The 18,048-nt window shown below is 40.1% G+C and overlaps 1 protein-coding gene across 1 annotated transcript in view; it reads right to left on the reverse strand.

Moving 5' to 3' along the window:
* Positions 1-18,048, reverse strand: part of REC8 (REC8 meiotic recombination protein) — a 178,760-nt gene that overhangs the window by 66,242 nt on the left and 94,470 nt on the right. The window contains exons 8-9 of the mRNA XM_056525830.1: positions 12,513-13,215; positions 11,316-11,376 (exon numbers count right to left, since the gene is read on the reverse strand). Coding sequence (XP_056381805.1) covers positions 11,316-11,376; positions 12,513-13,215 — 764 coding nt within the window. The remainder of the gene's footprint in view (positions 1-11,315; positions 11,377-12,512; positions 13,216-18,048) is intronic.

Raw genomic sequence — 18,048 nt, forward strand, 5'->3', positions numbered from 1 at the left:
CCAGGCCAATTTTATTTTTGCATTTTCGTTTTTTCCTACTCTTTTATATTTTCATCCACAGACTAGTATGAGGGCTTGTTTTTTGCGCGACCAGTTATCCTGCATAATGACATCACTAATTTACCATAAAATGTATGGCGCAACCAAAAAAATACTATCTGTGTTAATATTAAAAAGAAAACTGCAATTTAGCAAATTTTGGAAGGTTTCGTTTTCACGCCGTACAATTTACGATAAAAATAACGTGTTCTGTTGCACTTAAAAAAAATCCCAAACTTTTTAACCAAATTAGTATGTCTAAAATCCTTCTATTTTGACAACCTATAACTTTTTCATTTTTCCGTATAAGCGGCAGTATGAGGGCTCATTTTTTGCACCATGATTTGACATTTGTGTATATGAAACTTTTATACAATTTTTTATAAATTTTTTTTAAATAAAATGTGACAAAAAAGCAGCAATATTGTGCATTTTTTTTTTACATTCATGCCGTACACCGCATGGGATCAACAACATTATATTTTAATAGTTTGGACATTTGGCACGTGGCGATACCAAATATGTGTATTAATTATTTTGTTTACACTTTATGGGGGTAAAATGGGACATTTAACATTTTTATTGGGGGAGGGGATTTTTTCAAATTTTTTAACCCCTTAAGGACCCGGGGTTTTTCCATTTTTGCATTTTCGTATTTTCCTCCTTACCTTTAAAAAATCATAACTCTTTCAATTTTGCACCTAAATACTACTACCACTACTACCAATACTACTTTGTAACATCAGTCATTTTACCCACAAATGTACGGCGAAACGGGAAAAAAAATAATTGTGAGACAAAATAGAAAAAAAAGCACCATTATGTAGCTTTTGGAGGCTTCTGTTTCTACGCAGTACATTTTTCGGTAAAATTGACATGTTCTTTTTATTCTGGAGGTCCATACGATTAAAATGATACCCTACTTCTATAGGTTTGATTTTGTTGTACTTCTGGAAAAAATCATAACTACATGCAAGAAAATTAATACATTTAAAATTGGCATCTTCTGACCCCTTTAACTTTTTTATCCTTCCGTGTATGGGGCGGTATGAGGGCTAATTTTTGGCGTCATGATCTGAAATTTTTAGCGGTACTATTTTTGCATTGATAGGACTTATTGATCAAAAATTCACTATTTTGGACTTTGGAATTTTTTTGCGCGTACGCCATTGACTGTGCGGTTTAATTAATGATATATTTTTATAATTCAGACATTTCCGCACGCGCCGATACCACATGTTTATTTTTATTTACACTGGGTTTTTTTTAAATGGGAAAAGGGGGGTGATTCAAACTTTTATTAGGGAAGGTGTTAAATGATCTTTATTCACTTTTTTTTTTTGCAATGTTATAGCTCCCATAGGGGGCTATAACACTGCACACACATTGATCAGTGGTTTCTCATAGGAAACCACTGATCGATGATTCTGCCGCTTGACTGCTCATGCCTGGATCTCAGGCACTGAGCAGTCATTCGGCGATCGTACAGCATTGAGGCAGGCAGGGACCCTCCGGCTGTCATATAAGCTGTTCGGGATGCCGCGATTTCACCGCGGCGATCCCGAGCAGCTCTCTGAGCTAACCGGCATTGTTTTACTTTCATTTTAGAAGCGTCTAAAGAGTTAATAGTGAGTCACAGTGCCGCGCGCTATTAGCCACGGGTCCCGGCCATTGATAGAGGCCGCGGCCCCGCGTTGTAGAACGGGAGCGGACTCATGACGTACCGGTACGTCATGGGTCCTTAAAGGGTTAAACTTTTTTTTTACTTTCATTTTTACACTTTAATAGTCCCCATAGGGGACTATTTATAGCAATCCATTGATTGCTAATACTGTTCAGTGCTATGCATAGGACATAGCACTGATCAGTATTATTTGTCATCTTCTGCTCTGGTCTGCTCGATCTCAGACCAGAGCAGAAGACCCCGGGAGACGGCCAGAGCCAGGTGAGGGGAACTCCGGCTACCATGCTGGATGATCGGATCGCCGCTGCGGGAGATCCAATCTTCCATTTATAGTACCGCACTGCCGTAGATGCTGTGATCTGTATTGATCATCTGAGGGATTAATGGTGGACATCCGCGTGTTCACGGATGTACGCCATTACTGGCAGGTCCCTGGCTGCTGATAGCAGCCGGGACCTGCCGGTCATGGCGGAGCGTAAATGTACACCATGGTGCGTTAAGTACCACGGCACCATGACGTACATTTACGTCAATTGTCATTAAGGGGCTAAGTCAAGTCTAATTACAAGTCAAGTTTATTACAAGTATTGGTCCAGCAAGCTGGGAGGTCCTCTGGGTCCTTGCCACCTCTCTGGGAAATCTGGCCTTAATTGTGAAGATAATTACACCTGTCTTCTACTCAGTAAAGCCTCCGTTTGACCCAAACTGGTTGTGGACTAGCCCGTGGGATAGCAGAGAATTCGGGTGTGTGGTATTCCAGAACCTGAAAACCACACTGGCGTGTGGCAAAGTTGTAACTCAAAAGATTTTTTTAAAAGAGCCACATGTATGTGTGGCCACCTCTCTACTTTTCCTGGGCTGAAAAAGATCACCAAACAGATATGAAAGTATGAATTAATGCCCCTTAGGTTCCCAGGAAAGTAAAGGTCCCTGCACCTATAATACAGCCCTGAACAGAAAAGTAAAAAAAAAGTCCCCATTGATAGGAAAACAACAATCTCAAGTATTGGTAAGTCCAGTCCAATTTTCAATACAGAGGTGGCCATAAACACATGGTCATTGTCAAGTTAAATTAATGCAGGGTACAGAAACCAGTGACCACACTTTCTTGTAAGCTTTCTTGGCTCCTAAAATTTAAATCTGAGTGTAAGAGTGCTCATGCGCAGTTACTTCAGGACAGTGTGTACTGTATACATCTGGCATCCTGCTACTGTGTAACGACTAACTCCCTTTACCAAAGAATTCCAAAGTAAGGAACAGAAAGACAGAGATAAATAACACAAGTGCCAGTTACTGCTTTGCTAAGATATCACAGTGGGGATCAAAAGTTTGGGCACCCCAGAGAAAAAATTGTATTAATGTGCAAAAAGAAGCCAAGGAAAGATGGAAAAATCTCCAAAAGGCATCAAATTACAGATTAGACATTCTTATAAAATGTCAAAAAAAAGTTAGATTTTATTTTCATCATTTACACTTTCAAAATAACAGAAAACAAAAAAAATATGGCATCTGCAAAAGTTTGGGCACCCTGCAGAATTTATAGCAGGCACTGCCCCCTTTGCAAAGCTGAGACCTGCCAGTGTCATGGATTGTTCTCAGTCATCATCTGGGAAGACCAGGTGATGTCAATCTCAAAGATTTTAAATGCCCAGACTCATCTGACCTTGCCCCAACAATCAGCACCATGGGTTCTTCTAAGCATTTGTCTAGAAATCTGAAACTAAAAATAGTTGACGCTCACAAAGCTGGAGAAGGCTATAAGAAGATAGCAAAATGTTTTCAGATGTCAATATCCTCTGTTCGGAATGTAATTAAGAAATGGCAGTCATCAGGAACGGTGGAAGATAAAGCAAGATCTGGAAAACCAAGACAAATATCAGACAGAACAGCTTGCAGGATTGTGAGAAAAACAATTCAAAACCCACATTTGACTGCACAATCCCTCCAGAAAGATCTGGCAGACACTGGAGTTGTGGTACACTTTTCCACTATAAACAGATACTTGTGCAAATATGGTATTCATGGAAGAGTCATCAGAAGAAAACCTCTTCTACATCCTCACCAGAAAAATCAGCGTTTGAACTTTGCAAATGAACATATGGACAAGCCTGATGCATTTTGGAAACAAGTTCTGTGGACCGATGAGGTTAAAATTTAACTTTTTGGCCAGAATGAGCAAAGGTACGTTTGGAGAAGAAGGAGAACAACATTTTATGAAAAGAACATCTGACCAACTGTTAAGTAAGGGGGTGGATCAATCATGCTTTGGGGTTGTATTGCAGCCAGTGACACAGGGAACATCTCACGAGTAGAAGGAAAAATGGATTCAATAAAATTTCAGCAAATTTTGGATGCTAACTTGATGCCTTCGGTGAAAAAGCTGAAGTTAGAGAGGATGGCTTCTACAAATGGATAATGATCCTAAACACACTTCGAAATCCACGGGGGATTACATCAAGAGGCTCAAACTGAAGGTTTTGCCATGGCCTTCACAATCTCCTGACCTCAACATAATTGAAAATCTATGGATAGACCTTATAAAAGCAGTGCGTGACAGACAGCCCAGAAATCTCAAAGAACTGGAAGACTTTTGTAAGGAAGAATGGGCAAAGACACCTCAAACAAGAATTGAAAGACTCTTGGCTGGCTACAAAAAGCATTTACAAGCTGTGATACTTGCACAATCATTAAGTGATACAAAGCAATTCATAATAAATACATAAAAAAATCATCAAAGTGCATATATAAAAAATACATGGTGCAATATAGGGGACATAAGTACAATGTCCAGCATAAACTGCAGTGCAATTAAAAACGCTTAGCATATAGAGGTCATATGAGAATGGATAGTGCCGAATTAATAGAAGATAATTAGCAATCAGAAAACATATTTACAATACAACGCTGGTAGGAGGTGGCTAGACTCACCCATAAGTGTGCATAATTGTAATGGTGCCGGTCAGCGTGGGTAATCTTGAACTGCGGCTGCGCAGTATGTGAAAAATGTGTTAGGATGTGCCAGCCAATCACGTCATGTGACCGGAAATACTATGGTCACATGATCGGAGCCAGAGACCCGTGTATGCGCATGTGCAGATGTGACAATTGAGGCGCAAATCGCCATCTTAGTAAAGGGAAGAGGAAGGATAGAGTACAGACAAGAAATAAATTATAAATAATGAAAAAAAGTAAAAAATAAATGAAGCTTAGGGGAACAAACACTGGCAGTGTGAACATTGGATCTAGGAGGCAATTATTTAATGTTTATGAAACGCCCCATAGCAGTCATACTGTATTCACACACTGGCTATATTAACTTTCCCCAAGCTGGCTCCCAACTCAAAACTGGCTCCTATTTCAAGGAGGCAGTAGAGATACTATGTGCTGGTGCGGAGACCATAGGTCTCGCACTCAGCAGACAGAATGGGGCCAGCTTACCTGGGACAACCCCTACCATATGTGAGGTCAGGGTTGCCACATTCATAGAACAGTCAAACTTAGCGCAATAAGACACGTGAAAAACATGTTCGCCAAAACTAGGTGATTTTAGAAGGATAGTATAATCAAATATTAAAAATAAATAATAAATAAAATTACTGAAACAAAGAATAAAAATAATAATAATAATAAAAAAATAAAAAAAATAAAAATAAATGAAAAATAAAAAAAATATATAAAAAAAAACTAAGGAGTGATAATTGATTATGATTGATAATAATTAATAATCAAAAATAAATAAAAACTGAAAAGAATAGATAATCAAAAGTAAAAGTAAATGTTTTGAGTGAATAGAAAATAAATAATCACAGAGAGAGAAAATGTGACACAGGCAATAAGACCTGATTGGTCTGAAGTATGTGGCGGGCTGGCACATAAAGAAACGTAGTAAGTGCATCAAATGATTTAATGACATAAAATAAGAAAACTTGCAGGGTTGTCTTAGCCACCAAACCATGCGTGGTTCTGTAAAAAAGAAAACTAAACAAAAAATTTAAAACAGGTCACTATATTATTCTTCTAATACCCACACGGTGGTGGTAGAGAGAGAACACTCGAGCATCATCCCCTACTAATACCAGGCAAACCAAGCAATTGCTTGGGGCCCCGAAGCAGAGCCTGTGTTTGCCTGTCCTCCTTCCCTATCCCGTTCAACAGGCAACTCGCCCTGTCGGCCTGCCGGGCCAGCAGTGCTAGAGCTTGTCTGGAGCGGGAGGCAGAGACTGAAGTCGCTCCCTCCGGCTCCTTTTTGTGCCCCGCCCCAGCTCACCTCCGGTCCGGACTTCGTACGTTCGTGCGTCACATGACGTCACGCTGAGTCCCAGGGCGTCCTAACGCCGGCCCTAGAGCGTGACGTGACGTGTCACGTGACTGTGCGCGTTGTGTGGCGTTACATTTCAGTGACTCTGACTGGGGTGAGTACCCCTAATTACTTGCCTACTGGGTCTGGGGAGAGGGGAGGGGTTTAGTCTGGGGTACTACCTGCCTATTGGGGGGGAAGGGGGTTAATCTGGGGTACTACCTTCCTACTGGGGGGGGGGGTAATCTGGGGGTACTACCTGCCTACTGGGGGGGTGATCTGGGGCCCCCCAGTAGGTAGGTAGTACCCCCAGATTAACCCCCTCCCCACCAGTAGGAAGGTAGTACCCCCAGATTAACACCCTCCCCCCCCCAGTAGGAAGGTAGCACCCCAAGATTAACCCCCTCCTGGGGTACAGGGGGTACTACCTGCCTACTGAGGGGGGGGGGGGTTTAATCTGGGGGAACTACCTGCCTACTGGGGGGAGGGGGTTAATCTGGGGTACTACCTGCCTACTGGGGGGGGTAATCTGGGGCCCCCCCAAGTAGATAGGTAGTAACCCCAGATTAACCCCCTCCCCACCAGTAGGAAGGTAGTACCCCCAGATTAACCCCCACTCCCCCACCCTGTAGGAAGGTAGTACCCCCAGATTAACCCCCTCTTCCCCCCAGTAGGAAGGTAGCACCCCCAGATGAACCCCCACCTCGGGTGTGGGGGGGTACTACCTGCCTACTGGGGGGTTAATCTAGGGGTACTTCCTTGTATCGAATATACATTAAACATTTGCAAAAAACACCACTGTACCATACAATTTGTATGGTACAGTGGTGTTTTTCGCAAATGTTCATTTATTGAAAATGTTCAAATTTCATGCACATTAAATGCAACAGCAGTATTTGCACAGTGCAAATACTGCTGTCGCATTTAATGTGCATGAAAATTGCAATGTTAACTTCCTTTTTTCTTTATATAAATTGTGGGTAAACTTAAACTGTATGGCTATGCTGTGGTTCCTGTAGGCTTTGCGTGGGGGGGGGGGGGGGGGGGCCTCCATGTCTATTTTGCTTGGGGCCCCCAAATTCCTTCAAACGGCCCTGCTAATACCCCCTATCAATCATGCATTGTCAATTTGAGGTGTCACAATAAATTCCACATTCAAACCCTTCGGTCAAAGGGTCTGCAAAGTGTGTATCCACATCAGTTCCCTGCGTTTTAGGATAATGTTGCGGTCACCTCCTCTCTTAAGATGAGGTACATGGTCAAGTAATGTAAATTTGAGATCTCTCTCCCTGTGTCCAGCTTCTACGAAGTGTTTGGACACAGGGAGATCTAATTTAACTTTCCGAATACTATAACGATGTTGATTAAATCTAGTCTTGAAGTCCCATGTGGTCTCGCCTAGATAGAGGAAACCACATGGGCACTTCAAGACATAGATCACATGATCAGACGTACGTGTTAGATAGTGTTTTAGTTTGTATGTTTGTCTAGATCCAGGATGTACAAACACAGGGCCTTTCTCCATATATTGACAATTGACACATTGACAACAGGGATATGATCCCTTTTTCAGGACTGACAAATAAAGTTGAGAACTGGTTTTTAAAGAGATGTAACTTTTCACTAATTTGTCGCGCAAATCAGGGGCGTGAGGGAATGAGATTAATGGTCTTTCCCTAAATTCAGAGACATTTGGAAAACAATTTTGCAAAGACACCCAATGTTTGTTTAAGGTACTGGCTATCTTTTTAGAATGTTCGTTGTATGTTGAGACAAAAGAAATCTGGGGTTTGGACTGTTTCTTATTGTGTTCATGAATCAATTTATGTCTATCTAGAGTCAGTGTCTTTGTTTTGCTCTCAAGGAGCAGACTCTTGGGATAACCTCTATCTTGAAAATTAGAGATTAGTCTGTCAAGGGCAGGCTCTAATTTGTCCTCTGCCTCTATGATACGCCTCACCCGGAGCATTTGACTGCCCGGGAGAGATCGCATCCTCGGGCGAGGATGATTGCTGGTATAGTGCAATGTTGCATTACAGTCAGTTGGCTTGACATATAAGTCAGTGGTTAGACGATTATTACAAATGGATACCAGTGTGTCCAGAAAATTCACAGATGAATCAGAGGCATTTAGTGTAAACCGAATAAATGAGTTCATAGAATTCAGGTAGTTATGGAAACAATGGAGTTCATCCATTGTACCAGACCAGATCAAGAATACATCATCGATGTATCTCCACCACCCCCAGGATGAACCTGGAGTGGTGGGATACATAGATGTGAGTTTCCTCCAGCACCGCCATGTACACATTGGCGTATATGCCCATTGTGATGCCGGAGGTTTAAAAAAAAAAAGTATCATTAAACATAAAGTAATTATTTTTTAGAATAAGTTCCAGTAGTGTAATGATAAGGTCAGTCTTTCCAACAGAAAAGTTTTGTTCGATGCTTGACCTGACAGCTTGTACACCCCCATCATGTGGGATAGAGGTGTACAGGCTGACCACGTCAAGGGTGGCTACAATTGTACCTTCAGGAATGTAAACATCAGTGATTTTCTTAATAAAGTCAGACGTGTCTTGTATATGAGATTTAGCTCGTGCAGCATAAGGACGGAGGATCTGATCCACAAAGATCGACAAGTTGCTTGTGATGGACCCCTGGTCCGAAACAATGGGGCGGCCTGGGGGGTCCACCAGTGACTTGTGGATCTTTGGGAGCAAATATAACATTGGTGCAGTGGGATTAGAAATCAGAAGAAATTTGTACAGAGTATGATCTGTAAGACAATTCTCTAGAGCCTCATCGAGGACCGTCTTAATATTATGAGCAATAGTCTGTATTGGGTCAGAATTCAATCGTTGATAGGTTTGAACGTCCTGGAGTTGACGTTTTGCCTCAGCTATATATTTTCCCTGATCCATGATCACAATGGCTCCACCCTTGTCAGCGGGTTTCACCACCAAATTTTCTTGTGCACACCACTATTATATGTCACATTTATGTCATTAAATCATTTGATGCACTTACTTTTACTACGTTTCTTTATGTGCCAACCCGCCACATACTTCAGACCAATCAGGTCTTATTGCCTGTGTCACATTTTCTCTCTCTGTGATTCTTTTCTATTCACTCAAAATATCTTTTACTTTTGATTACCAATCCTTTAATTTATTTTTATTTTTGATTATTAATTATTACCGTACTCCTTATTTTTTATTTTATCAGTTTTTTAATATATTTTTTTATTACTTTTGATTTTTATTTATTTATTTTTTACTTATAGATTTTTTTAATTTTTTCGTTTATTATTATTATTTTTTTTATTATTTGTTTCAGTATTATTATTTTTTTTATATATTGGATTATACTATGCTTCTAAAATTACCTAGTTTTGGCGAACATGTTTTTCACGTATCTTATTGCCCCAAGTTTGACTGTTCTTTGAATGTAGCAACCCTGATCTCACATATGGGAGGGGTCACCCCAGGTAAGCTGGCCCCATTCTGTCTACTGAGTGCGAGACCTATGGTCTCCGCACCAGCACATAGTATCTCTACTGCCTCCTTGAAATAGTAGCCAGTTTTGAGTTGGGAGCCAGCTTGGGGAAGGTCAATATAGCCAGTGTGTGAATACAGTATGACTGCTATGGGGCGTTTCATAAACATTAAATAATTGCTTTTTTTTCATTATTTATCATTTATTTCTTGTCTGTACTCTATTCTTCCTCTTCCCTTTACTAAGATGGCGATTTGCGCCTCAATTGTTGCATCTGCACATGCGCATACACGGGTCTCTGGCTCCGATCATGTGATAGTATTTCCAGTCACATGACCGGAGCCAGGCTGAACGTGATTGGCTGTCACATCCTAACACATTTATCACCTACTGCGCAACCGCAGTTCAAGATTACCCACGCTGACCGGCGCCATTACAATTATGCACACCTATGGTCTCCGCACCAGCACATAGTATCTCTACTGCCTCCTTGAAATAGGAGCCAGTTTTCAGTTGGGTGCCAGCTTGGGGAAGTTTAATATAGCCAGTGTGTGAATACAGTATGACTGCTATGGGGCGTTTCATAAACATCAAATAATTGCCTCCTAGATCCAATGTCCACACTGCCAGTGTGTGTTCGCCTAAGCTTAATTTATTTTTTACTTTTTTTCATTATTTATAATTTATTTCTTGTCTGTACTCTATCCTTCCTCTTCCCTTTACTAATTGCGCCTCAATTTTCACATCTGCACATACGCATACATGGGTCTCTGGCTCTGATCATGTGACCATAGTATTTCCGGTCACATGACGTGATTGGCTGGCACATCCTAACACATTTTTCACATACTGCGCAACTGCAGTTCAAGATTACCCACGCTGACCGGCACCATTACAATTATGCACACTTATGGGTGAGTCTAGCCACCTCCTACCAGCGTTGTATTGTAAATATGTTTTCTGATTGCTAATTATCTTCTATTAATTCGGCACTATCCATTCTCATATGATCTCTATACGCTAAGCGTTTTTAATTGCACTGCACTTTATGCTGGACATTGTACTTATGTCCCCTATATTGCACCATGTATTTTTTATACATGCACTTTTATGATTTTTTATGTATTTATTATGAATTGATTTGTATCACTCAATGATTTGTTAATTGTTTGACACTTTGATACTGTACTCTGCATTTCCTATAAATACCCTGTTATGGTCACTGTTCAGTTGCTTGAGAATGGTGTGAGAACATCGAAACGTCGCACTTGCACTTTTTGTTCATGGAATAAACCACCTATTTTTTAGATACTCCAGTGTGCTGTGGTCCCTTTTTACTATTTTTTCTGGATATGCTTTTGGGCCCTGGGACCGGGGATCCTTAGACCTGCTTGCACCTACCACTTCCCACTAGGATGTGCTGCTCCTTGCTTTGAAACATATATATATATATATATATATATATATATATATATGCATTTTACATTCCCTAGAGTGCAATATAAATAAATAGAGCAATACAGGGGAGCACTGAACCTTTCTCTTCAAATTGTGATTCATATATATATATATATATGTAAAACCCTGGTAGCATAATATATTCTACATTCATATTAGACAGGGAGGGGGTATTTATCAATGGTTTTGATGAAAAATTATTGTAAAATTTTGAGCAACCGTTTATTTGTATAGAAATTTGCTCCTTGTCTGGGGGGGGGGGCAGCATTGATAAATTCCCCTCATGGTGAAAACTTTTGATACTTTGCATTGTATGGTAAGTGCATAGTGCATATTTACCCTGATTTAGGGGTGACTGGTAGGCCTTCTGTTTCACTTCTGCATATTTCATCTATACGTTCTGACAAAAGAATAAAGAATAAACTAAAACATGTCTAAATTTTTACTCAAAGAACATCACAAAAATATTTATACATATAATTCAGGTAAGCCTGAGAATAGGTAAAAGGGGTACTTCAGTGGAATGTTTTTTTTTTTTGTTTTTTTTTACAGATTTGTAAATTACTTCTATTTAGAAATCTTTACCCTTCCACAACTTTTTAGCATCTGTATGCTACAGACAAAATTCTTTTCTTTTTGAATTTTTTTTGTCTTGTCCACAGTGCTCTCTGCTGACACCTCTGTCCGTGTCAGGAACTGTCCAGAGCAGCATAGGTTTGCTATGGGGATTTTCTCCTGCTCTGGACAGTTCATGATAGGTGTCATCAGGTGTCCGCAGAGAGCACTGTGGACAAGACAAAAAAGAAATACAAAAAGAAAATAATTTCCTCTGTAGCATACAGCTGCTAAAAAGTACTGGAAGGGTAAAGATTTTTTAATAGAAGTAATTTACAAATCTGTTTAAAGGGTAACGCCCCCTCCCATAGGCTTGCATTGAAGGGGTGGAGCGTGACATCACAATACTCAGGCCCCATGATCGGCAGTCATCAGACCCAGAGCGAACATGCTCCGGGGGCTGATGGTAACTGAGTGCTGCGTGAAAGTTCACGGGGGTCCCCAGTGGTGGGACGCCTGCAATCAGGCATCTTATCCCCTATCCTTTGGATAGGGATAATATGTCTTAGCACCGGAGTACCCCTTTAACTATGTTTGACTCGAAAAGATTTTGAGTGTAGACCGGTGTAATTGGGTCATATAAAAGTGACAGTTCATTAGTTAGCTGATGGAATCTTTTGTGTAGACATTTTAATTATTATTTTCTCCACATCACCTTGTCTAAACTGGTAATGTGAGGGCAATGATGAATTTTAATGGCTGCACAAACAATCCAGCGATGTAAAGGCATCTTTGTAAAGGCTCAGCAAATAAGCATCATTTCCTGCCCCATCACTCTGTCTAAAAGGATCTATATAGAAAGATTCTCTTTGCTGCCCATAGCAACCAATCAGAGCTCAGCTTTAATTTTACTAGAGCAATATAAGAAATATGAATCAGCCTGATAAATCTCCCCATTATTCTATTGATTTCCATACATACCTTCTTCTTTTCTCATCTTTTTATCTGGCTCAATTCCATTCTCGTCTGCCTGTTTTTCTGACACAGCCTTTTTTAGTCTTTCAATTTCTTGTTCAGCTTGTCTGATCTTCTGCCTCTCCTGCTCAAGTTCTTTCAAATGCTCTCTTTTTCTTTCTTCCGCCTTCAGCTGTTGTTCTAATCTTTCAGCCTCCCATTGGCTTTGCTTCTCTTTTTGAATTTTCTTTAGGTTTTCTATTTGCTTTTGATTTTTCAGCAAGAGGTCTTCTGTAGCTCCTGTACTTTGGAGCTGTTTAAATTCCATCATAGCTTTTTTCAGACGTTCCATTTCTCTCTCAACCTCTTGTTGGTACCTTTTCTCTCTGTCTATAACCTCCTTCCTTTCCCTCTCTCTTTCATGTTCCCACTGCAGCTCGGATTGCCGTTTCTCTTTTTTGAGAAGCTCAATTTCTTTTTCCATGTTGTAAAGTTCATTTGCTGTTTCCCTAAAATGCTTTTCTTCTTCAGCTTCTATGCCATTTATGGTCTCTTTGTCTTTCTTTGGCTCTTTTGGTCTGACTTCTTTTGGATGTTCCTTTTTATCCAATTCCCCAGATTTCTTCCTCTTTCGTGATCCAGGTAATGTTTCGGCTTCAGGAAATGGAGGAATTTCAGGTACAAGCAACTCAAAGTCAAGTACACTTACCTCCGGGAGATCTTGGCCAAACTGTAAGATAAGTTGTCAAAAAATAAAAAATAAATAAAAGCTATTTGTTGAAAAGAACATATATGGATTAATTTACTGTTTACATTTATTCATAAGATTTGGTTTATTTGTTTAGGAAACACTAAACACAGCAGCATGTGCAAAAAGACTCCTTTAAGGAAAGGGGAACATAAGGCTGTCTCTAGATATATACCCACCCACCGTATGTTATGTATAACTATAACATTTTTTATAGTGTAGCATTTAGTACTTTCCATATAATAAATACTAGATGGATAAATACGGTAAATGAATTGGCCCCCTAATGCAGTAGCGGTATAAGCCAATGTAGACTCCCAACAATAGAATATATACCAAAAGGAAAAACTCAGCTACTCAAGGAGTATAATAAATGACAATGTCTTTATTGAATTACAACATAAATAAAATACATTAAAAAGGAGGAAAATGGACATCAGAAAAGGGCAGCATACCCGGGCCGGGACTATGATGTACTGAGCAACAAAGAATAATAAAAGGTGCAAATACAATATTGGGTCTGATGACTGAATGCATAGGGGGGAGTAAGTAATATGCAAAGTCACTGGTAAGTGTACAGGGCAGTATTAAGCAGCCACCCCAGGGACTCCTTACTCCTCATTACTACTATTGTGGTCTGTATTGCTGTTACATGTATTTACTTCATATAGTATGCATTGCCCGTATATGGAATTTTCTGCACCTTGCACTTTAATTTTCACATTGCATTGTATACTGGCCAGTTAATTACTAGTAACTTCGCACATGGCTCATTATATATAGTTTTGGTTACTGCACATGCGCTTTATGCTGCTTAATACTGCCCAGTACACTTACCAGTGACTTTGCATATTACTTACTTCCCCCTCTGCATTCAGTCTTCTGACCCAATATTGTATTCACACCTTTTATTATTCTTTGTTGCTCAGTACATCATAGCCCAGGGTATGCTGCCCTTTTCTGATGTCCATGTTCCTAATTTTTTATGTATTTTATTCATGTAATTCAATAAAGACATTGTCATTTATTATACTCTTTGAGTAGCTCCTTTTTTTCCTTTTGGTATATATTTTATTTGTTTAAGGTACATTCACACGTACAGGATCCTGCACAGATTTGATGCGCAGGATTTGTAACTGCAGATAAGAAGCTGTGCTCAGTCATTTAGTTTACATTAAAATCTGCAGCAGAAAATCCTGTGCATGAAATCCTGCGCATCAAATTTGCATAAGTGTGAACGTACCCTTGCACAACAATTTTACTTTTAACCCCTTAAGGACACATGACGTACTGGAACGTCATGTGTCCACTCCCGATCTATAACGCGGGGCCACGGCGTGGCCCCGCGTCATAGCGGTTCGGGCCCGGCCTCTAACAACGGCCGGGACCCGTGGCTAATAGCGCGCGGCATTGATCGCTGTGCCGCGCGCTATTAACCCTTTAGACGCGGCGTTCAAAGTTGAACGCCGCGTCTAAAGTGAAACCAAAAGCATGCCGGCTAGCTCAGTGGGCTGTTCGGGATAGCCGCGGTGAAATCGCGGCATCCCGAACAGCTGACAGGACAGCGGGAGGGCCCCTACCTGCCTCCTCGCTGTCCGATCGCCGAATGACAGCTCAGTGCCTGAGATCCAGGCATGAGCAGTCATGCGGCAGAATCATCGATCACTGGTTTCTTATGAGAAACCAGTGATCAATGTAAAAGATCAGTGTGTGCAGTGTGATAGGTCCCTATGGGACCTATAACACTGCAAAAAAAAAGTGCAAAAAAAAGTGAATAAACATCATTTAACCCCTTCCCTATTAAAAGTTTGAATCACCCCCCTTTTCCCATAAAAGAAAAAACACAGTGTAAATAAAAATAAAAATAAACATAAATGGTATCGCCGCGTGCGGAAATGTCCGAATTATAAAAATATATCGTTAATTAAACCGCACGGTCAATGGCGTGCGCGCAAAAAAATTCCAAAGTCCAAAATAGTGCATTTTTGGTCACTTTTTATATCATGAAAAAATGAATAAAAAGCGATCAATAAGTCCTATCAATGCAAAAATGGTACCGTTAAAAACTTCAGATCAATATGAGCCCTCATACCGCCCCATACACGGAAAAATAAAAAAGTTATAGGGGTCAGAAGATGACAATTTTAAACGTATAAATTTTTCTGCATGAAGTTATGATTTTTTCCAGAAGTGTGACAAATTCAAACCTGTATAAGTAGGGTATCATTTTAATCATATGGACCTACAGAATAAAGGTAAGGTGTCATTTTTACCGAAAAATGTACTACGTAGAAACGGAAGCCCCCAAAATTTACAAAATGGCGTTTTTTTTTTCAATTTTGTCTCACAATGATTTTTTTTCCCGTTTCACCGTAGATTTTTGGGCACAATGACTGACGTCATTACAAAGTAGAATTGGTGGTGCAAAAAATAAGCCATCATATGGATTTTTAGGTGCAAAATTGAAAGAGTTATGATTTTTTAAAGGCAATGAGCAAAAAACGAAAATGCAAAAACGGAAAAAACCCCGGTCCTTAAGGGGTTAAGTAGGGTATGTTTTTAAACCCACTTTTAAGTAGAGTATGTTTTTAAACCCACTTTGACCTACTATGTAGAGTCAGGTCCAGAATACATTGACAGTGACACAGTTATAAGTTGATCCATGTACATCCTCATAATGGATCTGATACAAAACCATTAACCCCTCAAGGACATGGCCCATTTTGGCCTTAACCCCTTAAGGACCCGGGCTTTTTCCATTTTTTCATTTTCAATTTTTCCTCCTTAACTTAAAAAAACCATAACTCTTAAAAATGTTCACCTAAAATTATATATAATGGCTTAATTTTTGTGTCACTAATTCTACTTTGTAATGACATTAGTCATTTTACCCAAAAATCTACGGTGAAACGGGAAAAAAAATCAATGTGCGACAAAATTGATGAAAAAACACTATTTTGCAAGTTTTGGGGGCTTCTATTTTTACGCAGTACATTTTTTTGTCAAAAATGATACCTTATCTTTATTCTGTAGGTCCATACGGTTAAAATGATACCCTACTTGGATAGGTTTGAATTTGTATCACTTCCGAAAAAAATTATGAATACATGCAGGAAAATTTATATGTTTCAAATGGTAATCTTTTGACCCCTATAACTTTTTTATTTTTCTGTGTTCAGGGCGCTTTGAGGACTCATTTTTTGCGCCGTCATCTGAAGTTTTTAGCGGTACCATTTTTGTTCTGATCAGACTTTTTGATCACTTTTTATTCACTTTTTTGTGGTATAAAAAGTGATCAAAAATGCGCTATTTTGGACTTTGGAATTTTTTTGCGCGTACGCCATTGAACGAGCGGTTTAAAAAGCGGTATATTTTTATAATTCGGACATTTCCGCACGCAGCGATACCACATATGTTTATTTTTATTTACACTGTTTTTTATATTCTTGGAAATGCCGGGTGATTCAAACTTTTATTAGGGGAAGGGATAATTGAAAGGGTTAATGATTTTTTTACACTTTTCTTATGCAATATTAAAGCTCCTATAGGGGGCTATAACATTGCATGTACTGATCTTTTACACTGATTGATCCATCTCCATAGGAATGGATCAATCAGTGTTTTCGGCGATTGAATGCTCAAGCCTGGATCTCAGGCTTGAAGCATTCATTCGGCGATCGGACAGCACAGGAGAAGGTAAGAAGACCTCCTCCTGTGCTACAGCTGTTCGGGATGCCGCGATTATACCGCTGCGATCCCGAACAGCTCCCTGAGCTAACCGGCACATTTTACTTTCGTTTTTAGCCACGCGGCTCAGCTTTGAGCGTGCGGCTAAAGGGTTAATAGTGCGCGGCACAGCGATCAGTGCCGCGCGCTATTAGAGGCGGGTCCCGGCATCACTATGACGCCGGGCCCGCCGCCATATGATGCGGGGTCACCGTGTGACCCCGCGTTATATCGCAGGACCGGGACTCATGACGTACGCATACGTACGCATGCTGGGAGGATATTGGATTCCTCCCACAATCCCATATAGAGGTTAGAATATCCCGGCGCAAATCTGGTCCCCATGGCGGTGCACCACGTCTGAAGATAAAAGTCATCATTGTATAAAAAGTAATTATGTTGGAGTATAAATGAAATACACGCCCCGATGAAATTAGTTTGTTCTTGGGGCAAGGAGGTGTCTCTATACATAAAGTGCTCGGCTGCTTGGCGCCCTTTTTCATGTTCTATTATAGTATATAAGGACGTAACGTCCAGGGTCCCTAAGATGTATTCAGGTTTCCAGGTTATCTCTCCGAGTATCTGGAGAATATGTGTAGTGTCCTTCAGATATGTTGGACCACATATTTTTGTAGCTGAAGGTCCACATACTTCGACAAGTTGGATGTAAGACAGTCAGTCCCTGATATAATAGGGTGTCCCGGGGGTTTTGTAGCAGACTTATGTATTTTGGGAATATGATAAAATGCTGCAATACGGGGGTGTTTTATCATAATGAAATCTGCTTCTTTTTTATTTATAATCCCACTGTTTTTCCCTTTTTGTACCAGTCCCACTAGTTTTTTGCTGTATTCCAAAGTGGGGTCACTGGGGAGTTTTTTATATGTTGTTTCATCCTGCAATAGGCGGAGTGCTTCAGAATGGTAATCTTGGATGTTTTGTACAACTATACTGCCGCCTTTGTCCGCCGGTCGGACCATGATATCATGATTATCTTGTAACGCTCTAATGGCTGTTTGTTCTTTTTTTGTTAAGTTAGATTTATATATCTTATTTCTTTTATCCTTATACCTCCGAATGTCGCGAGTA

This window comes from Hyla sarda, chromosome 1, assembly GCF_029499605.1.
Source record: "Hyla sarda isolate aHylSar1 chromosome 1, aHylSar1.hap1, whole genome shotgun sequence".
NCBI lineage: Eukaryota > Metazoa > Chordata > Amphibia > Anura > Hylidae > Hyla > Hyla sarda.